The sequence below is a fragment of the Labrus mixtus genome, chromosome 1 (genome assembly GCF_963584025.1).
Source record: "Labrus mixtus chromosome 1, fLabMix1.1, whole genome shotgun sequence".
Classification (NCBI taxonomy): domain Eukaryota; kingdom Metazoa; phylum Chordata; class Actinopteri; order Labriformes; family Labridae; genus Labrus; species Labrus mixtus.
Genome location: NC_083612.1, coordinates 25,540,066 through 25,555,553, shown reverse-complemented (window position 1 = coordinate 25,555,553; position 15,488 = coordinate 25,540,066). Strand labels below are relative to the sequence as shown.

The following is a 15,488-nucleotide window of genomic DNA, read 5'->3' as shown; positions in this document are numbered from 1 at the left end:
GTGTGTCTGTGTGTTGTTGTTTTTTTTTATAGATATATATGTAGGCTAGTTTATAGATGATGCACACACTGCTGCGTCATATTTCTACGGCAAAGAATAATTGCTGCTCGACACAGCCGAAGCAACATAACCATTTATACAATGTCTCTCATTTCAGATGAACTGATTTAAAGATGAACTTAAATGATACAGTTACACTTGTTTGCACTTCAACGCTAAGTCGGTGTGTCAGGGTTCAGAACCATGGACAGAGGGCTAAACAGTGATTGGGTCAACAATACAACGTCAAGGATTGGAGTGATCTGCCTATTGGTCTGAGTCAAAGTGACAGCAGAATCAAGCGCGCTGATTGGTCGAGGGACGGAAGAGTTAGGATTTATTGCTCAGGGAAATGTGCAGCGTAAGATATTAAATTAGTCCGATAGTTTAGCTTAGAGACATCGTCTTATTCATTGTCTGCTACATTTAACACGCTGAGACTTTTCCACGGGAGACTGTGGACTTTAAAGAGAGAAACAGCTGATCTCTGGGGAAGGTAAGCAGATTATGTTCTCCGTGAAATCCGTAATTCCTGCCGATGATGGCCAGCTCTGTCAAAATATCCCACTGACTTCGCTATTAAACAATATTATTGGCCGGTGCTGGGACGTCTTGACTATGTTTGCAATAGCTGTGCGTGTCCAGTCTCTCTGAAGGAGTGTGGGAGCCCTTCTGGTTGTATTTAGTCAAACCGGAAGGATTCATCTGTGAAAATCTTATCAAGTGCGTCGAGACGGCGCCTGGAGGGCTCACACATTAAATCCCTGACAGGACGTGTTAGCTTATCTTATAGCACCTTCTGTTACAACATGTTAATAACATAAGATGTGTTTTCCCACACCGTAGACCTGTACGATATGACCTACTACATCAGCACCTCATAACCCCCCTGTGTGTTTTTGTTTCGTTTGACAAGCTCAAGAGTCTGAGGAAGAAGTAAATCTACGAGCTACCTCTACAATCTTTCACATGGCGGGTCAGTACTTATAGAGCTATGTAACTGGGAACTACGATATGCAACAAGCTATAACTAACTGTTATGAAATCATTGTCTCAGAGCCGAACTTCCCCCCACTGCCGGGCTTCATCCCCATGAAGCCATGCTTCTACCAGGACTTTGAGGAGATCCCTGAACAGCACCGCAGCATGTGCAAGAAAATGTACCACCTGTGGATGTGTAAGTGAAGTAGAGTTACATTGTTGTATTAATCCTGCATCATAGGCTACTACTATATAAACTTTATCTTAAGTTCCGATGAAACTGAGTTTTTTCTGCCCAGACTATCTGACTCTCCTTTTAAAGAATAAAAAGGAGCCAATAGACTTTTCCTGAAGGTCCCATAAACCTTCTTCCCCTCTGTAACTCACGATAAGGAGTACAATGCAACAGAAGGGCCATGGTACAAGGGTCCCTATAGTGCACAAAGATTTAGATTTTTTTTTTTTATTGGCTGTTATCCTGACCGGTTTATTTGCTGATGAGTCATGGCGCTGACCAGATGGCCTTGGTTAGAGCAGAGCGGTAAACACTGAAATTGTGTTTGACAATTTTCGCCAGAAGCCCTTTCATCAAAGTTTATTACACCATAAACAAGCAGCACAATGATGCTTGTGATATTGCTCTGTTCTGAAAGCTCCCTGCCCGTCCATGAAGGGGAGAGGAACAAGAAACGGCCCAAATCCACTGTGGCATTTACACAGGTGCGACGACAATAACCTGGTAGTTAGAGAACGCCACTAAGCCAAATAACAGTTTGAAAACAAATCATACGCACGTCCAGAAGTGCCTCTCCACCTCAGTGAGCCTGCTGCAAATTACAGCCGGATATTTATTGTGTTTCCAGGAGATTTTTTTATTAACAATTATCTTTTATTCTCAATGAGAAACATAAATTCCTCTCTAAACTATTAATGATCGTGACTAACATTTTTTTCTACAGGGTTCTTCATTTTCAATATACGATAAACATAAGCAGGTATTTCAGCTGATATTCAAACTTACGAACATCTCCTTTCCCCCTGTTGCAATTTTCTGCATTCTACTTGCACTTGCATTTACCATTTTCTACTTGCGCTTTTCAGTGTGTTTGTTGTTTCTTCTTGCATTGTGAAAATCATCAAGTTTTTTTCTGCTGTTTCAAGACATTTAACTGTGTTCCTTAATAGCAGTCATGTTGCAGCTGTGTTTGGCCTCATAATTATCTTGAGAGGCACTCTGCATTTTCTTCACTGGCCCACAAATATGAAGCTGATCAGCCTGAAAACCTAGTTTGGAGAAGAGATGGAACGAAAGCACAGAGCTACAGTTATTCTTATTACATGCATGTTAAGCAGAGAGTAAACTGCAACCTCATAATATCTCTGAAAATTAATAGAAAACGACATGTACAAAAATGCTATTTAGGGAACACTAGCTGTATTGTCAACCGCTGCAATTAAAGGCTTTGAAAAATGTTTTGCCTTCTTTCATCATATCCACTTTTTTTTTTTTACTCCTTCCTGCATGTGCATGTCTCTGTATGTGTGCCTTAAACAGTGTTTTTAGTCCATACCTGAAATCCATTGTCTGTTTTTTTTTTTGTGTGTTTAAGTGAATAGTGCTACTCTTGCGGTGAATCTTATTGGCTGCTTTGCCTGGATGTTTGGTGGTGGAGGTGTGACCAACTTTGGGCTGGCTATCATCTGGCTGCTCATGTTCACTCCCTGCTCCTACGTGTGTTGGTTTAGAGCCATCTACAAGGCCTTCAAGTAAGTCATATATGACACTCAAGTTTCAATTTCAAGTGTTGTTGAATTAGTGTTTCGGTCATAACTCAAGGTAAAATTGTGTTTGTGTTGTTGAAATGGTTGACAGTCATCGTAGTTGAAGAAAGAATAAGGCAATGCATTAAAACAGGAGTACACAATGTTGAACTCATGTTATACTGACATATTATACAGAGAGGTGAAGTTGAATTCTACTGTTTGTGTTTTATCAGCTCAGTAGAGACAATAACTCTGTATGGTATAAAATATACTGAATTTGTATCCCGTGTTAGTGAGTAACGGATTGACAGAGAATATCTCTAGCTTTGAAAAGTAACTGCAGGCACATCTAGTGGTGAAGTGACACTATGTCAGGTTATGTATCTGGAGAGCTGATTATAAATTTAATAACACTTATTCTTGCTTTTTGCTCTTACTTGTTTGTTTTCTCTATATGTAGCTGTATTCCTAACATGGTTTTGTTTTTCTTGTCTTGTCGGTTTTGTTCTGTTAGTATGAGAGCATTGCACACGCACAGAACCGTACTATGAATGGCTCTGATTCTCACTCTACAGGCAGGAGACTGGGAGAGGGCATGCTCCTCTCAGTTATTTGTGGTAGAGAGAATACTTTGCAAATTCAGGGGAATATGGAATGCTCTGTATCACAATGTATTGTATTGTATTGTGTCTACTGCACAAAATCAAATACAAAACTTTCACATATTTAAAAAAAGAAAAGTGACTGCAGGTATGGCTGCATATTAAGACTTCTTTGATTGTTGGCATGGTAATTTGAATGTGTTTCAAGGGGTTTAGCCTCCCTTCTTTTTAACTCCACACACTGGACGCTTAAGAGCAATGTGCAAAAGAAAAATCATCATTCAAAACAAATCTTACCATTCTTCTCAATTGGGAAACTCATTGGCAATGGTCCATAGTACGGTGGCTCTGAGAAACTATTCTTCTATTCTCTGGAAGTTTTCAGTGGCAGCAGAAATAACTAGAGGAGAAATGTCACCCTGAACATCCCTTCTGTCCCTGTCTGTAAAACGACTTTGAAATCCTGTGTATGAAGATCATGAGGTGACTCCCTTTACAGCGTGTGCATTTTATCAAGCAAAGCCGATATAAATATCTTAAGTCATTCATGTATCTTTGAACTTTAGTTCTGCTTTTTGAACACACAGGGACAGCTGATGTGTCTATCACAACCACAGCAGAGGACACGATATGTGTGTCTGTGGAAAGATCTAAGCCAGATCACATTTCTGTGTAGAGATGCTACATCTTTATCTTTGTTTTTCTTAGGACTGACAGCTCCTTCAACTTCATGCAGTTCTTTTTTGTGTTCATGGCCCAAGTTGGCATCAGCATCATCCAATGCATCGGCATCCCTGGCTGGGGAGTGTGGTAAGAGTCCGAAACTGAAAATGTATTGAAAACATTTAGCTCAACTTGTTTGTATAATGTCATTTGTATTCTAATTGTTTTTGTTGAGTTCTTGAAGAAAAGAAAATAAGTTTATGTTCATTTAGAAAGCGTTTCTAACATAAAAGGATACTTGAATGCCAGGGGTAACTCTTTATCTTGTGTTGCTGGATCTCACTCTATTTATTCAATTTGAAATAAATGTACTAAAGTAAGAAAAAATTCTAATGCAATCCCCTTACATTAAGGTGAAGCGAACAAGCATTTTAAGTAATACTCGAGTCTTTACAAAGGTTCACTACTTTATTTCTCACATTTGAGGTGATAAAGTCCTAACTACTAGAATCACAGTTGTTTTGTTAAGATTTCAAAATCTGCTTGAGAATGAAACATTCAGAGTTGAAGCTCTAAGCCTGGTCAGGAACTATTTCTAAACGCCTTGTTCCCTGCTTTCATTAACATGACAGTGATGGAACATTAGAAATTGCCCTCATATAACTTTAATGATCGCCCTGTTATTAGGTTTTGAGAGGCTGTTAAAGAGAACCTCCAAATGTCACTCGACTCAGGCTGATGATCAGGAATTAATATTATGACAGCCTCCATAAAGTTTATAAATGTCACCGTTTGCAGCCATATATCATCATGTATGAGCTTTAAAATGTTTAAACTTTATGTAGCAGCACTTAAAGTTCACAAGACTACTTACATTAGGCGTGCAGATGCTCAGTGATGGTGTCATGTTGTGTTCATAGTCTTCAATTGATCTTTATTTGAAATGTATTTTGTTAATGTTCTTTTTGTTGCTTTCAGTGGTTGGTTGGCTACGATCTCCTTCTTCAGCTATAATATTTTGATCGCTCTCATCATGTTGGTCCCTACCATCATGTTCACTGCAGTGGCTTCTCTGTCCTTCATCGCTCTCACCAGGGTAGGAATTTAGCCTCTGCATTTCTAGAAAGGGAAATGACGACAGACAGGAAATCTATGTGAATACACGATCCGTCATTATGTCTGTGAACAATGTTGTACATTACTATTTTTGCATTGCTTGTTTACTCTTCAGCCATAATTAAGTGACAATTTAAAAAAAACAAGTGAGGAGTATATCTATCTAAAACAGCAAAATAAAGTAAAACTTCACAAGCTTTTAAAAGTCCAAATTCAACCTTCCTTTGCACCTTTAACATGGCATGTCCTTGAAAAATGCAAACATTTCCATAGCTCTATATGACAATAAATAAAAATGTTAAATCACTTACCTTCCAAACATGAAGGCCTGTCAGTAATAACTTGATTCCACCTTGCCTTCAGATCCATAATTACTACCGTGGCAGCGGGGCCAGCATGTCCAAAGCTCAGGAGGAGTGGGCAACAGGAGCCTGGAAGAACCCACACGTCCAGCAGGCGGCCATGGGTGCAGCTTCCGGGGCCATGCAGGAGCAATACTCCAGCCCTCAATACAACGAAAACCAGATGTAGCCTCTACAACACAGAGGTGGCAAAAAAAATAATGGGACAGCTATGCCAAAGTTTTTAACAAAAGGGTTGGAAAGGGTTTGCCTCTTCTGAAAAAAATGTTTCCCTTTTAAGCTAATTTATGAAATGTTTAAAAAATGTAGCTCACTTTTATTACACGTTCACTTTTTACATTTTCACCCCGTCACTGATTCAGCAAGTTTCAGTGATTTCAAGCAATTTCATCATCAACTTATAGCTATGAACTTCAGTGGGAAACTGGTTTTCACATGCCTGTATTAAAGGGTGTTGTAATGATTTGTAGAACTTTTCATTGGTTCGTTGTTTGTTTGAGAAGGAAATGAAACTAGTTTTGAATGTGTCTTACGTTGTTCTTTAGTAGACCATGAGATCTGTGTATGTACTCTTTGTGTTGATCTGTTGTTCTAGCAATTTTTGAGAAAAAAAGGTAAAATAATATTTTTTTTCTTTAAATAAAATACACAGAAATAGATGTGCAGAAACATAGTTTGTCATTGTGTTTAAAAAAGCATGTTTAGAGTCTGCTGAAAATGTAAAGTTAGGTGTTTTCTAATAGTACACCAATGATTGAATTGTAACCTTGATTCTACTTTATTTGACCTATATAGTTTGACTACATTTTTATGCAGATTGTTAAAGAATGTTGTAAGGATTCGTTTTTGTTACAATATAAACTGTATTATAGCAAAACTTCAGCTGAATTGGAAATAAATTAAAAATGTGAACATACTATTGTCATGTTTACTGTGCGCTGACATCAGATTTACACCACAAAAATAATCAAGTCGGTGTTAAAAATAAAGTGATATTTCATACCCATAATATTGTAGTCACCTCTAGTTGATTCGAAAATGTGACAGTCTATTACTGTATGTATATCTAGCATGTGTCCTATTCTAAATGGTTTCATGCAGAGTATGAATGCACCTCTCCTGCTGTGTGGCTGTGTGACCACTGAGAGGCGCTGATGGTTTAGGAATGAAAAAAGAGCCAACATTAAAACATTACCTTCATTCATCCTCCACAGATCATAGTCTGTATTTATGCCAGTCCTATCTCTTCCATCCATGATCTCTTTTTTCTCTGTCACCCACTCCCCATATTGCGTTGTTATTCTCCCTCCCCATGCCAGAAAACAAACCCCACTGTGAATGAGAACTATGGAGCTCAAGGTAATCACTACACACACATTCCATCATTGTGATATTTTATGATACTAGTATTTTTTAAATATGTAAACAGCAATAGGTGACACGATTAAACTTACAGTCATTTGGAGTGGCTGTCTTGGTTTGTTGTTTTCGTTATACGCTGCTTAGAGGCTCCTTCAGGATGGTTGAATGATCATCACCCATGCTCTCCTCCCACCAAGTTGGGGTCCTGAAACAGAAGAAATAGAGTTTCTTTCTGACCTTTGGCAACCCTTCTGCCTGACGCATATTTGGTAAAGGATTGCATTTCTTATTTATTATTATTTCTTGTTTGGAGGGTACCCAGAAAAGTGAAACCACTGTTTTAATAAAGGATGTCATGATGGATTGATAAAGATGCAACTCCACATTTATTTCACTAAGCTTTTGCTTCAATGAAAGGTCCTGTGGTTTTGTTTTCCTTTTTAAAAAACAAATGATCTAAATGATAAATGATGGTAGCCTACTGTTAATACATTAAAGCAACTTGGCAGATTCATACGTTTGTGTCTTATGAAAACAAGTATTGCACACCATCACTGGTTAAATGAAAACTCGCGACAGACTGCATAGTTTAATGTCCACAGATTGCACAACATTCATTACATCAATCTTCCAAAGTTGCTCAGTGAGGTTACTTTGCATAAAGAGCCTCTTTGTTTGAGTATTTTGTTATATTTGCCCCATTTAATAAAGATGTTATACTCAATCATGACAATGTGATTTTAAATTGTTTCCATTACATTACACACAGCAAATGGTACTGCAGCAACATTTAAACACTGTTAAAAAGGGAAACTGAAAATAGACGACACATTCTTTGCCTTTAGGTGGTAGTATTGCTTCTCTGTGGCTGTAAAACATTTACTCAAATTGTCCACCGGGGGCACTATATAACTATTATTCGTTTTCTCCCTACTAATATATTAGTAAAGTCTGCATTGCATATCTGACATAGTTAGGGTTATTAACATTACTTTTCTGATCAGAAACTGTTTTGAATCTTAGCTAATACATTATTTTACCATGCCATCCTGTGTGTAAGTGACCGTCGTAGAATAAATACAAAATAATTTGATTTATCTTTTAATGTCCTTGTTTCTACTGTCTGCCTCTCCCGTCGTTGTTGGGAGAGTGATGGAATTACTCTGTGGACGGGGGGATGAAATTATACAGCAATACAGAAACCCAGAGGACCCACCAGCAGCCACCAACAAACACTGTAATTGCCTTGCACATGGAAATCTCCTGTGACAGGTGTTGACAGAAAAGACTTGTGCCTTCAGGTAAACAGGACTGGTTGTCAGCCACAGAATATAGTCATTGATTCATAACAAATCAAGACTTCACCAAAGTTTCTCCCGATAAAATTCAGTTCGGTCTACTTTTAAAATATGCATCAACATGCATGGCTTTATTAATTTCATCCCAGTTAGAAAAGAAAAAGCACATCTGACCAAAATGTCAGCTGTGTGTTAACATGAGGTTGTCGGTTGCTGCAGCTGGTCATTACAGCAGGGCTATGTTTTAATCTGACAAACATTAAAACTTTAACTTGGCGCCATCTTACAGCTTTTATGAGTCTAATACATAGACAGAAATATTAGTTTTAGCTTACACAAGCTGTAAACACAACACTGGTAGGAAATGATTGCTTATTTATACATCCAGCGGATAGGAGCAACATTTGCATTAATTTGGAGTAGTGTGTATGGCCACTACATGAATATTTACTCCCCGTTTCCCTTTTCTTTTCTTTTTTTTACCATTAAATGCTCCTATATGTTCAACAGCTAGGAACTCAATTTTACTTTTACTTGTTTGCATTCAGCTCCCTTTTTTTCCACTGAAAAGAGATGCCTGCTGTGTCTGGAGAGTGATCCAATATAGTAAAGTTTAAAGCCTCAGAATCAAAACAATGAGCTGAAAGACTCTGAAATGTGCATTTCTCTTGAGGGGTGTCAAGTGATCGTGTTTACTCATGCATTCTCTGCACATACAAAGTAAAATCAATGACAACAGAAATTTTATGTTGTAAATTTTTGAACTTGTCGTTTGGAACTGTGGATTTTGAATTGTGAATTATTTAGTTTTCAGGCAAATTTTTAATCTGTAAGAAAGATGCACTGCATGTTGGTAAAGTGGGGGATTTAAAGACTTGCTGTGTTGATTGGGGAAAAAAAGCTAGCCAACTGAAGCAAAAATGAAGGAGAGAAAGCAATTTATTTCTTGTGGGAATTAGAAGTAATTGAAATTCAAGTATGAGGTATTTATGACTCTTCTTTATGCTACATTCACAACTAATAAAATTCAGTAATATGCATGTCTTCCTCATTATCAGTCATGCCGACAGGAGAGCACAGGGGGGTTGGAGAGGGGAGGGAGGAGGTGAGGTTCACATAAAGGACACTGTGTGACCTTAAGTTTACAGAGCACAGAGGGCCTTTTATTTCTCAGGAGAGCTGGAGATAGAGTTCCCTTTCATGCCGTTAAACACATACACACATTACCGTCTGGATAAAGGTGTACTGATGCAGGGTCATGCCCTCGCACAGGCATGCTTTTGTGTTTGTGTAACACACAGATACACATGTGCTCATGTAACTGGGGTCCCCCAGCATCCAGCAAGTCTCCTATAAAACTGCTCTGAGGTAAAAGGCTCAGTCATTCTGTGGGCAAATTGCAACAGAAGTGGGATTGGAAGAAGGCTGAGTAGGAAGCAATCTCTTTTCAAACATGGGAATTCACACAGGGTTAGAAAAACAGCTAACTTTTTGACATTTTGACTTTAACTGAAGGATACTTGTTAAGACAAATCCTTTTTTTGCTATTGGAAATGCAGTGCTGACCTAGACTTATAACAAGTTTATCACATGAAACACACATTTACATTGAGTTTACCGAATGACCCAAAGAAAAAGACTGTATGAGCGTTTGGATCTGTGAGTGTTAATCTGCAGTTGAAGGCTTAGTCATTTTTATTACGGTTATGATCATGCTGCCTTAAAATAGAAAAAAATATATCTTCATCATTGTTTGCACTAATTATTTTGCTAATCTAAAGGGTATTTTGTTAATCATGGTCCTTAAAGCCGATGACCCAAAGAAAAAGAAAATGCCTTGGTACAATGACTGATCACACTGCAAGATATCATTAACAAAACAGAAACTTAAATCAAAGGATTTCATTGAGATCATCAAAAGTTTGCTTTGACTTGAAATAGTCATTTATATCAGTGTTGAAAGTTGAAATGCAGTAGCCTAATGGTACGTGCCAAATGACAATCTTACAGCAGTGCCATTTAATGGTTTCACTGTCTGTTATGTTTTACTTTAATTCAATTTTTTTGGAAACACATATTACTTTGAGAACATTCTCGATTAGATCTGTATGGTTTCTGCTTAAATGTATGATTAAACTTAAACTCTAAAAACCTACTGTAGGTGTTCATGTTACCTTAATCTCTATTCATAGACTCTACATAGAATTTTACAATCTGTGGCAGGGTTCTGGACTATAGTTCCCATACTATATATAGTATGTAAAGTGTTCTGTTTTTTTTCCAATCTGCTTAACACTGTGTCGTGAAAGCCAACTGAAGTTTCCTGGAATGCATCAGAAATAATCGATCGGGCATCTATTAAACAAACAAGCATTTTAAAAGCTGTTTTCGTCTCATCTTGTGGACGAGACAAAGTTTGTATTATAATTTTTAGAAAATCCGAATCATGATCTTGGAATTTCAGTAAAATTAACTCCCATATATTGCAAGTATAAATTACAAGAAAATTGGTGTCTTTCTCATAATGCAAGAGCAGGCCAAAATTAAGCCTTTGTGTGATTTAAGATTTACAGATTAAACAATAACAGACGAACCCAGAATATAATGAACCAAGAAATTACAACATTTATTTTTTGCAAACATACCTGGAGGGGCGAATTTGCTTCTCTTTTGATCTGAAGACAGTGTTGCTTCTTGAGTTGCTCATTGGACAGTAAATAATGCAATAAAGTCTTGCCTGGAATACGCTTTTCTGGCCAAACCTAAATGCCTAAAAAGTTCAATGTCACTTACAGAGGATATAATGTCTTCAGATAGCAGCCATTTGGTATTGGATATTGATGTAATCTATAATGAGGAGGTCCACAGTGTAATCATTTGCTATTGTCTATAGTCAGATAAGGTCATTGTACTCATGCTTCTCTCTGCTTAACATGTCCAGCAGCAGCTCGTCAGCTTAGAAACAACTTGGACCCAAAGTTATTAAATCTGACTAGCTAAATAAAAATGACAAGATGCGATCTGCAGCTGGAATTGCTCCCTTGTTGTATTTCCCAAGACTTTGATATTTGCTATGTATTGTGCAAACCCAATCAACTACACAACCAGCAGGTCCCAAAGGCCATTGGCCTCACACAGCAAAAATTCCCACTTTACATCATGTTTGCATGTAAGTAATCAGTGGAATCAGAGCATCCAGCCAGCTACTAAGGAGGGGTCACCCAGCTGTCTGGAGCAGGGCCATGCTAGTCAGCTTTAGCAAGGGATTCTGCTGCCACCAGCCTGTGAAATCACCGATCTAATGACAGGACTCATCCCCCTGACAGCACAGGAAGTGGTGACTCTGGAGGAGGTGAATGGGTCTGGTGAAATATGGGCCTGTCAGAGGGGAGAACTGCTGAGTATAGTGGCACAGAGCCGTGCCTCCCCATTACTGACTATCAACTGACACTCCCCATGGAGCCCGTGGGTGAGTGGGTTGGGTTTTTCAAAGGACCTGATTAAGCCGGTAAGCCTATTGTCCCTCCTGAAGATCTGCTCATTTGTTCCAATTGCATGTGACTATAAACACGGATATCCCATCTTCAATTTCTGCTTTCAGGGAAGGAAAGCCTTAATGAGGATTTATCGCCCTGTTGTTGTAACCGCGTGGACTCTGTGGGATGCTGGAGCAATTGTCCATCTGCATGCTCCTTAAAATTGATGAGTGGGGAAAGTGAGGGAGCTAAGTTGGAAGAAAAAAGCATTTTTTTGAGTGTTTTTTGCAGCCGACACCAAATAGAAGCCAGATGTTTCAGTGATGAGGCAGGCGGTATTTAAACTGTCAGCAGTGCACTCAAGTGTGTCTTTTCTCTATGACATAAGCTGCTCCTTTGTCTTGTGTAACGCCCATCGCTTTCGATGTGGAGTGTTAACACAAGAAGTGAGATGTTTGTTAACTCAGACATATATATGGTGGAGTCAGCTCTGCATAAAGTATGCACACAGTATGAGCTATTATCAGAACAAATGAGCCAGCAACTGCAGCTGCAAGTAAATCAGAGCACTGTGTTTTTCCCTTCACTATTCAAATGTCCTCAGCCAGTGACTTTCTCCAAGCCAGTGGCTTCATCTTCATCTGCCTTTATTCATCCTTTACAAAGCCAGCTTTTCCTCTTACCTTTCCCATGCAGCAATGTGTTTATCCCTACGGAAATTAAGATTTCTTCACATCTTTATTCATTTAATTAGGTCGCAAAGCAGAGCTGGAGCCAGAAGATGAATTACCTGTGGCCTTGATACGGTGCCACAGAATCTCTACACAGTAGGCTCTGCAGAAATTATACCTCAAGACTGGAGGTGGGCTTTTGGCAATGTCAACTCACAGACTAGTCTCTATTCTCTCTTACCACTTAATTCAATTATCCTCACATAAACCTGCTAAATGAAAAAATAATTGAGGTCTCCCATTATGTTTTAAAGCCATGTCTTATTTAAAGGCAGCTTGTTAAATCAGGATGGACTGAGTAAATAATTGATACGGGGCGGGGCTATACAAAATGTACATGAAAACTTTGCAACTCTGCTTTTCAGGGAGTCTGGCTGTAGGCTAAGCTGATCACTCAGCTCTGAAAGGATGTCTTTTTAAGATTACAAACACAAATCTCCTAGATAGCCGTTATAAATACAAAACTGGCTTTGAGACTGTCCAAACTGTTTAGAAAATGTATGTATTCACTACAACTTTAATTAAAGCAAAAACTACAAGCAGATTATTGAGGCAAAGCGCCCTTGACAAAAAGACTGATTAAAAACAAGTAGGGCCTAATAACGATTGTTTGAGTACAAACACTCCCTCATAATGTGACCTCGCCATGAACTGACACACACACTGTGGCTAAAATTCAAAACAGAACGGGGTCTGAGGCGAAAAACTAATGAAGCTGATTGTTATCACCTTGTCATCAGTGTCACAAAAAAACTTCTGATTAAGATCCACATGACTGCAAAAATAAAATATAAAATAAAATTGACTATATTATCCGTTGTAGGAATGCCATTCAGTTTTGTTTTTAAGAAGAACAATTAAAAGGGGAATGCTGGAGTTGTTCAAGATAAAACATATTTATTCATTTATTTTATTCTATTAAAGTAATAATTTGGATCTGTGATTACATTTTAGCAAAGATGTGATGAATGTTGGAGAGTGGCAGCACAGTCTCAGTAGAAAATGGTAGGTCAAAGTTGTCATCACAGACATAATGCTTTCCTAAACCTGCCTGCAACCATCACAGATGCCCAGGGTTTGTGCTCTTTTCGCTTCATCACTGTGCAGGCAGCTAATTGCCCACTGTCATCCTGCTTTACTCGAAATGCAAGAGATAAAAGCCAAAGGCCATTCACAATATCCTCATTTGGTCGTGACTGACAACTCCATACCCTGAAAAAGGTGTTTCCTCTATTTAAAGCAGCATTACAACCACGGTTTCCGTTCCTGCAGGGTTTTTGTGTATTCGATGCCGTCTCGCCACTGAAGATGCTGGAAGATCTAATCAGTCCTGCTTCACTTCACTCGATCTGTTTCCTCAATTAGGTTGCAAGCCTTTACTCACGAAAGGCTTGTTGCTTTACATAGGTTTGCTGGTGAAGTAAATGTGGCCTTTTGTAAGGGGAAATATTTGTCTTGGGGGTTATTAGAGCTCTCCCTACACATCTTCAGCTTATCAATGATCAGACATAACATTTTGCTGCCCAAAGCAGTGTATTTACATATGTAATGGGTTTGCTCTTATCATGGTACAACCACATCTCTGTGCAGTTCAGAGGTTCCCCTTTTTTCAGGATACCACCACACTTTCTTTGCAGGTTGGTCTGATAAAATGCCAGCAGGGCTTACACACTGAGTTAGAACTGCAACATATCTGCAGAGCAGTCAGAAAAAGTATGATTAAGAGGATAGTGTCAAGATCTTGATGTTGCTTGATTCCCCAATGAGGCAAATGTTGTAAGATGCATAACATCTTATCCTGACATACCTCTTGGATCAGAGAGAGCAATGACGCCCCACATCCTGTCAGCTGATCAGTATCATCGCACAGCAGAATCTGACAAGCTGCTCTGACCATTTAGACAAACACTTCCTCATGCTACACGCTGGAAGTTTTGCTAATTCTTCCCGCCCGGCTCTTCCTGTTCTTGTTTCTCACTTCCATGCTTGTGGTGGCATCTCTGGCATTGTGCATTATGTATTATCTCAGCCATACAGCATGTGTCTGCTGGATTTTGTTCTGCACACCCCTCAGGATATTTTTATGTGCTCTGCTCTGAATCTCACACTGTTTGGATTCACTCGGGAAACCCCCTCCAGCATATTCCTGATAAATACAATTGCGTATTCATTTGTTGCAAGAAAAACGGGGCTAAATCATTTAGCAAACTCAAATGCTTTCACGGTCATTGCAGACGTTGCCGTTGTGAAAATGCTGCAGTATGTCCTTTTCATTACCACAAGCCGGCACTGTAACAGAGGCTCATTGGTGGACATTGTGCATTAGAGCCGATACCCCACAGTGAAATGGAAACAAGGCTGCATTTAAGCTACTTAACCAGCAGCTGTTCGGAAAAAAAAAATAGGAGCATGAAAAATACAACAGGGAGGCTTTAAAACAGAAGAGGCAAACTCTGACTCATCTTTTAAGAAAAAAAAAAAACTTTAAGAAAACATTTCATTGGCTCATTTGGCTTCTCATGAAGAGTTATCCATCTCTATCCCTCTGAATATCTGTCTCACAAAAACAAACATGAATCAATTTTCTACAAGGTCAAAGTTGAGTAAATGTCAGCATGTACTGCAGCACTACACAACACACAGAGAGTGGCACAGAGAGCTGGGCTGATTGAGTGTAAGAGGCCTGAACAAACAGCCTGCACAGAGGAGGAAGTCCCATCACGGGGGGTCAGGGTTTTGTTAGGACAGACAAAATACTTGAGTGAGACCAGTGCATGAAAACAAGCACACAATGGATTCTCATAATAAGGACAGGAAATTCTAACATGGGGAATTTTTTTGTGTTTTTAAAACAAAACATATTTAACAAAGTTATCTAACAGAGCTGTTCATTATGTACACTACCAATGAATACAAGTCTTCAACCCAGGTTTCATTTTGTGATGTTTTTTAGGCTGGAGTCAAATCATCCATACAACAAGGCCCATGAGTAAACTATTCTGTAACTCTAGAACTAACTATCTGCTTTTCTGTAACTTTTGTTACATGATTCTACTCAGTGGATGGAGTTTGACCATGTTGTTAAAATGAGATG

The 15,488-nt window shown here is 38.8% G+C and overlaps 1 protein-coding gene across 1 annotated transcript; it reads left to right on the top strand.

The window, feature by feature from the left end:
* The first annotated feature begins 349 nt into the window (after positions 1 to 349).
* Positions 350 to 6,536, top strand: LOC132975199 (secretory carrier-associated membrane protein 5-like). Its single transcript, XM_061039598.1, has 7 exons — positions 350 to 535; positions 956 to 1,015; positions 1,097 to 1,216; positions 2,631 to 2,787; positions 4,095 to 4,196; positions 5,028 to 5,145; positions 5,529 to 6,536. Exons 2-7 carry the CDS (start codon positions 1,009 to 1,011, stop codon positions 5,694 to 5,696), a joined length of 672 nt encoding a protein of 223 aa, XP_060895581.1. The 5' UTR covers positions 350 to 535; positions 956 to 1,008; the 3' UTR covers positions 5,697 to 6,536.
* Positions 6,537 to 15,488: the final 8,952 nt, after the last annotated feature.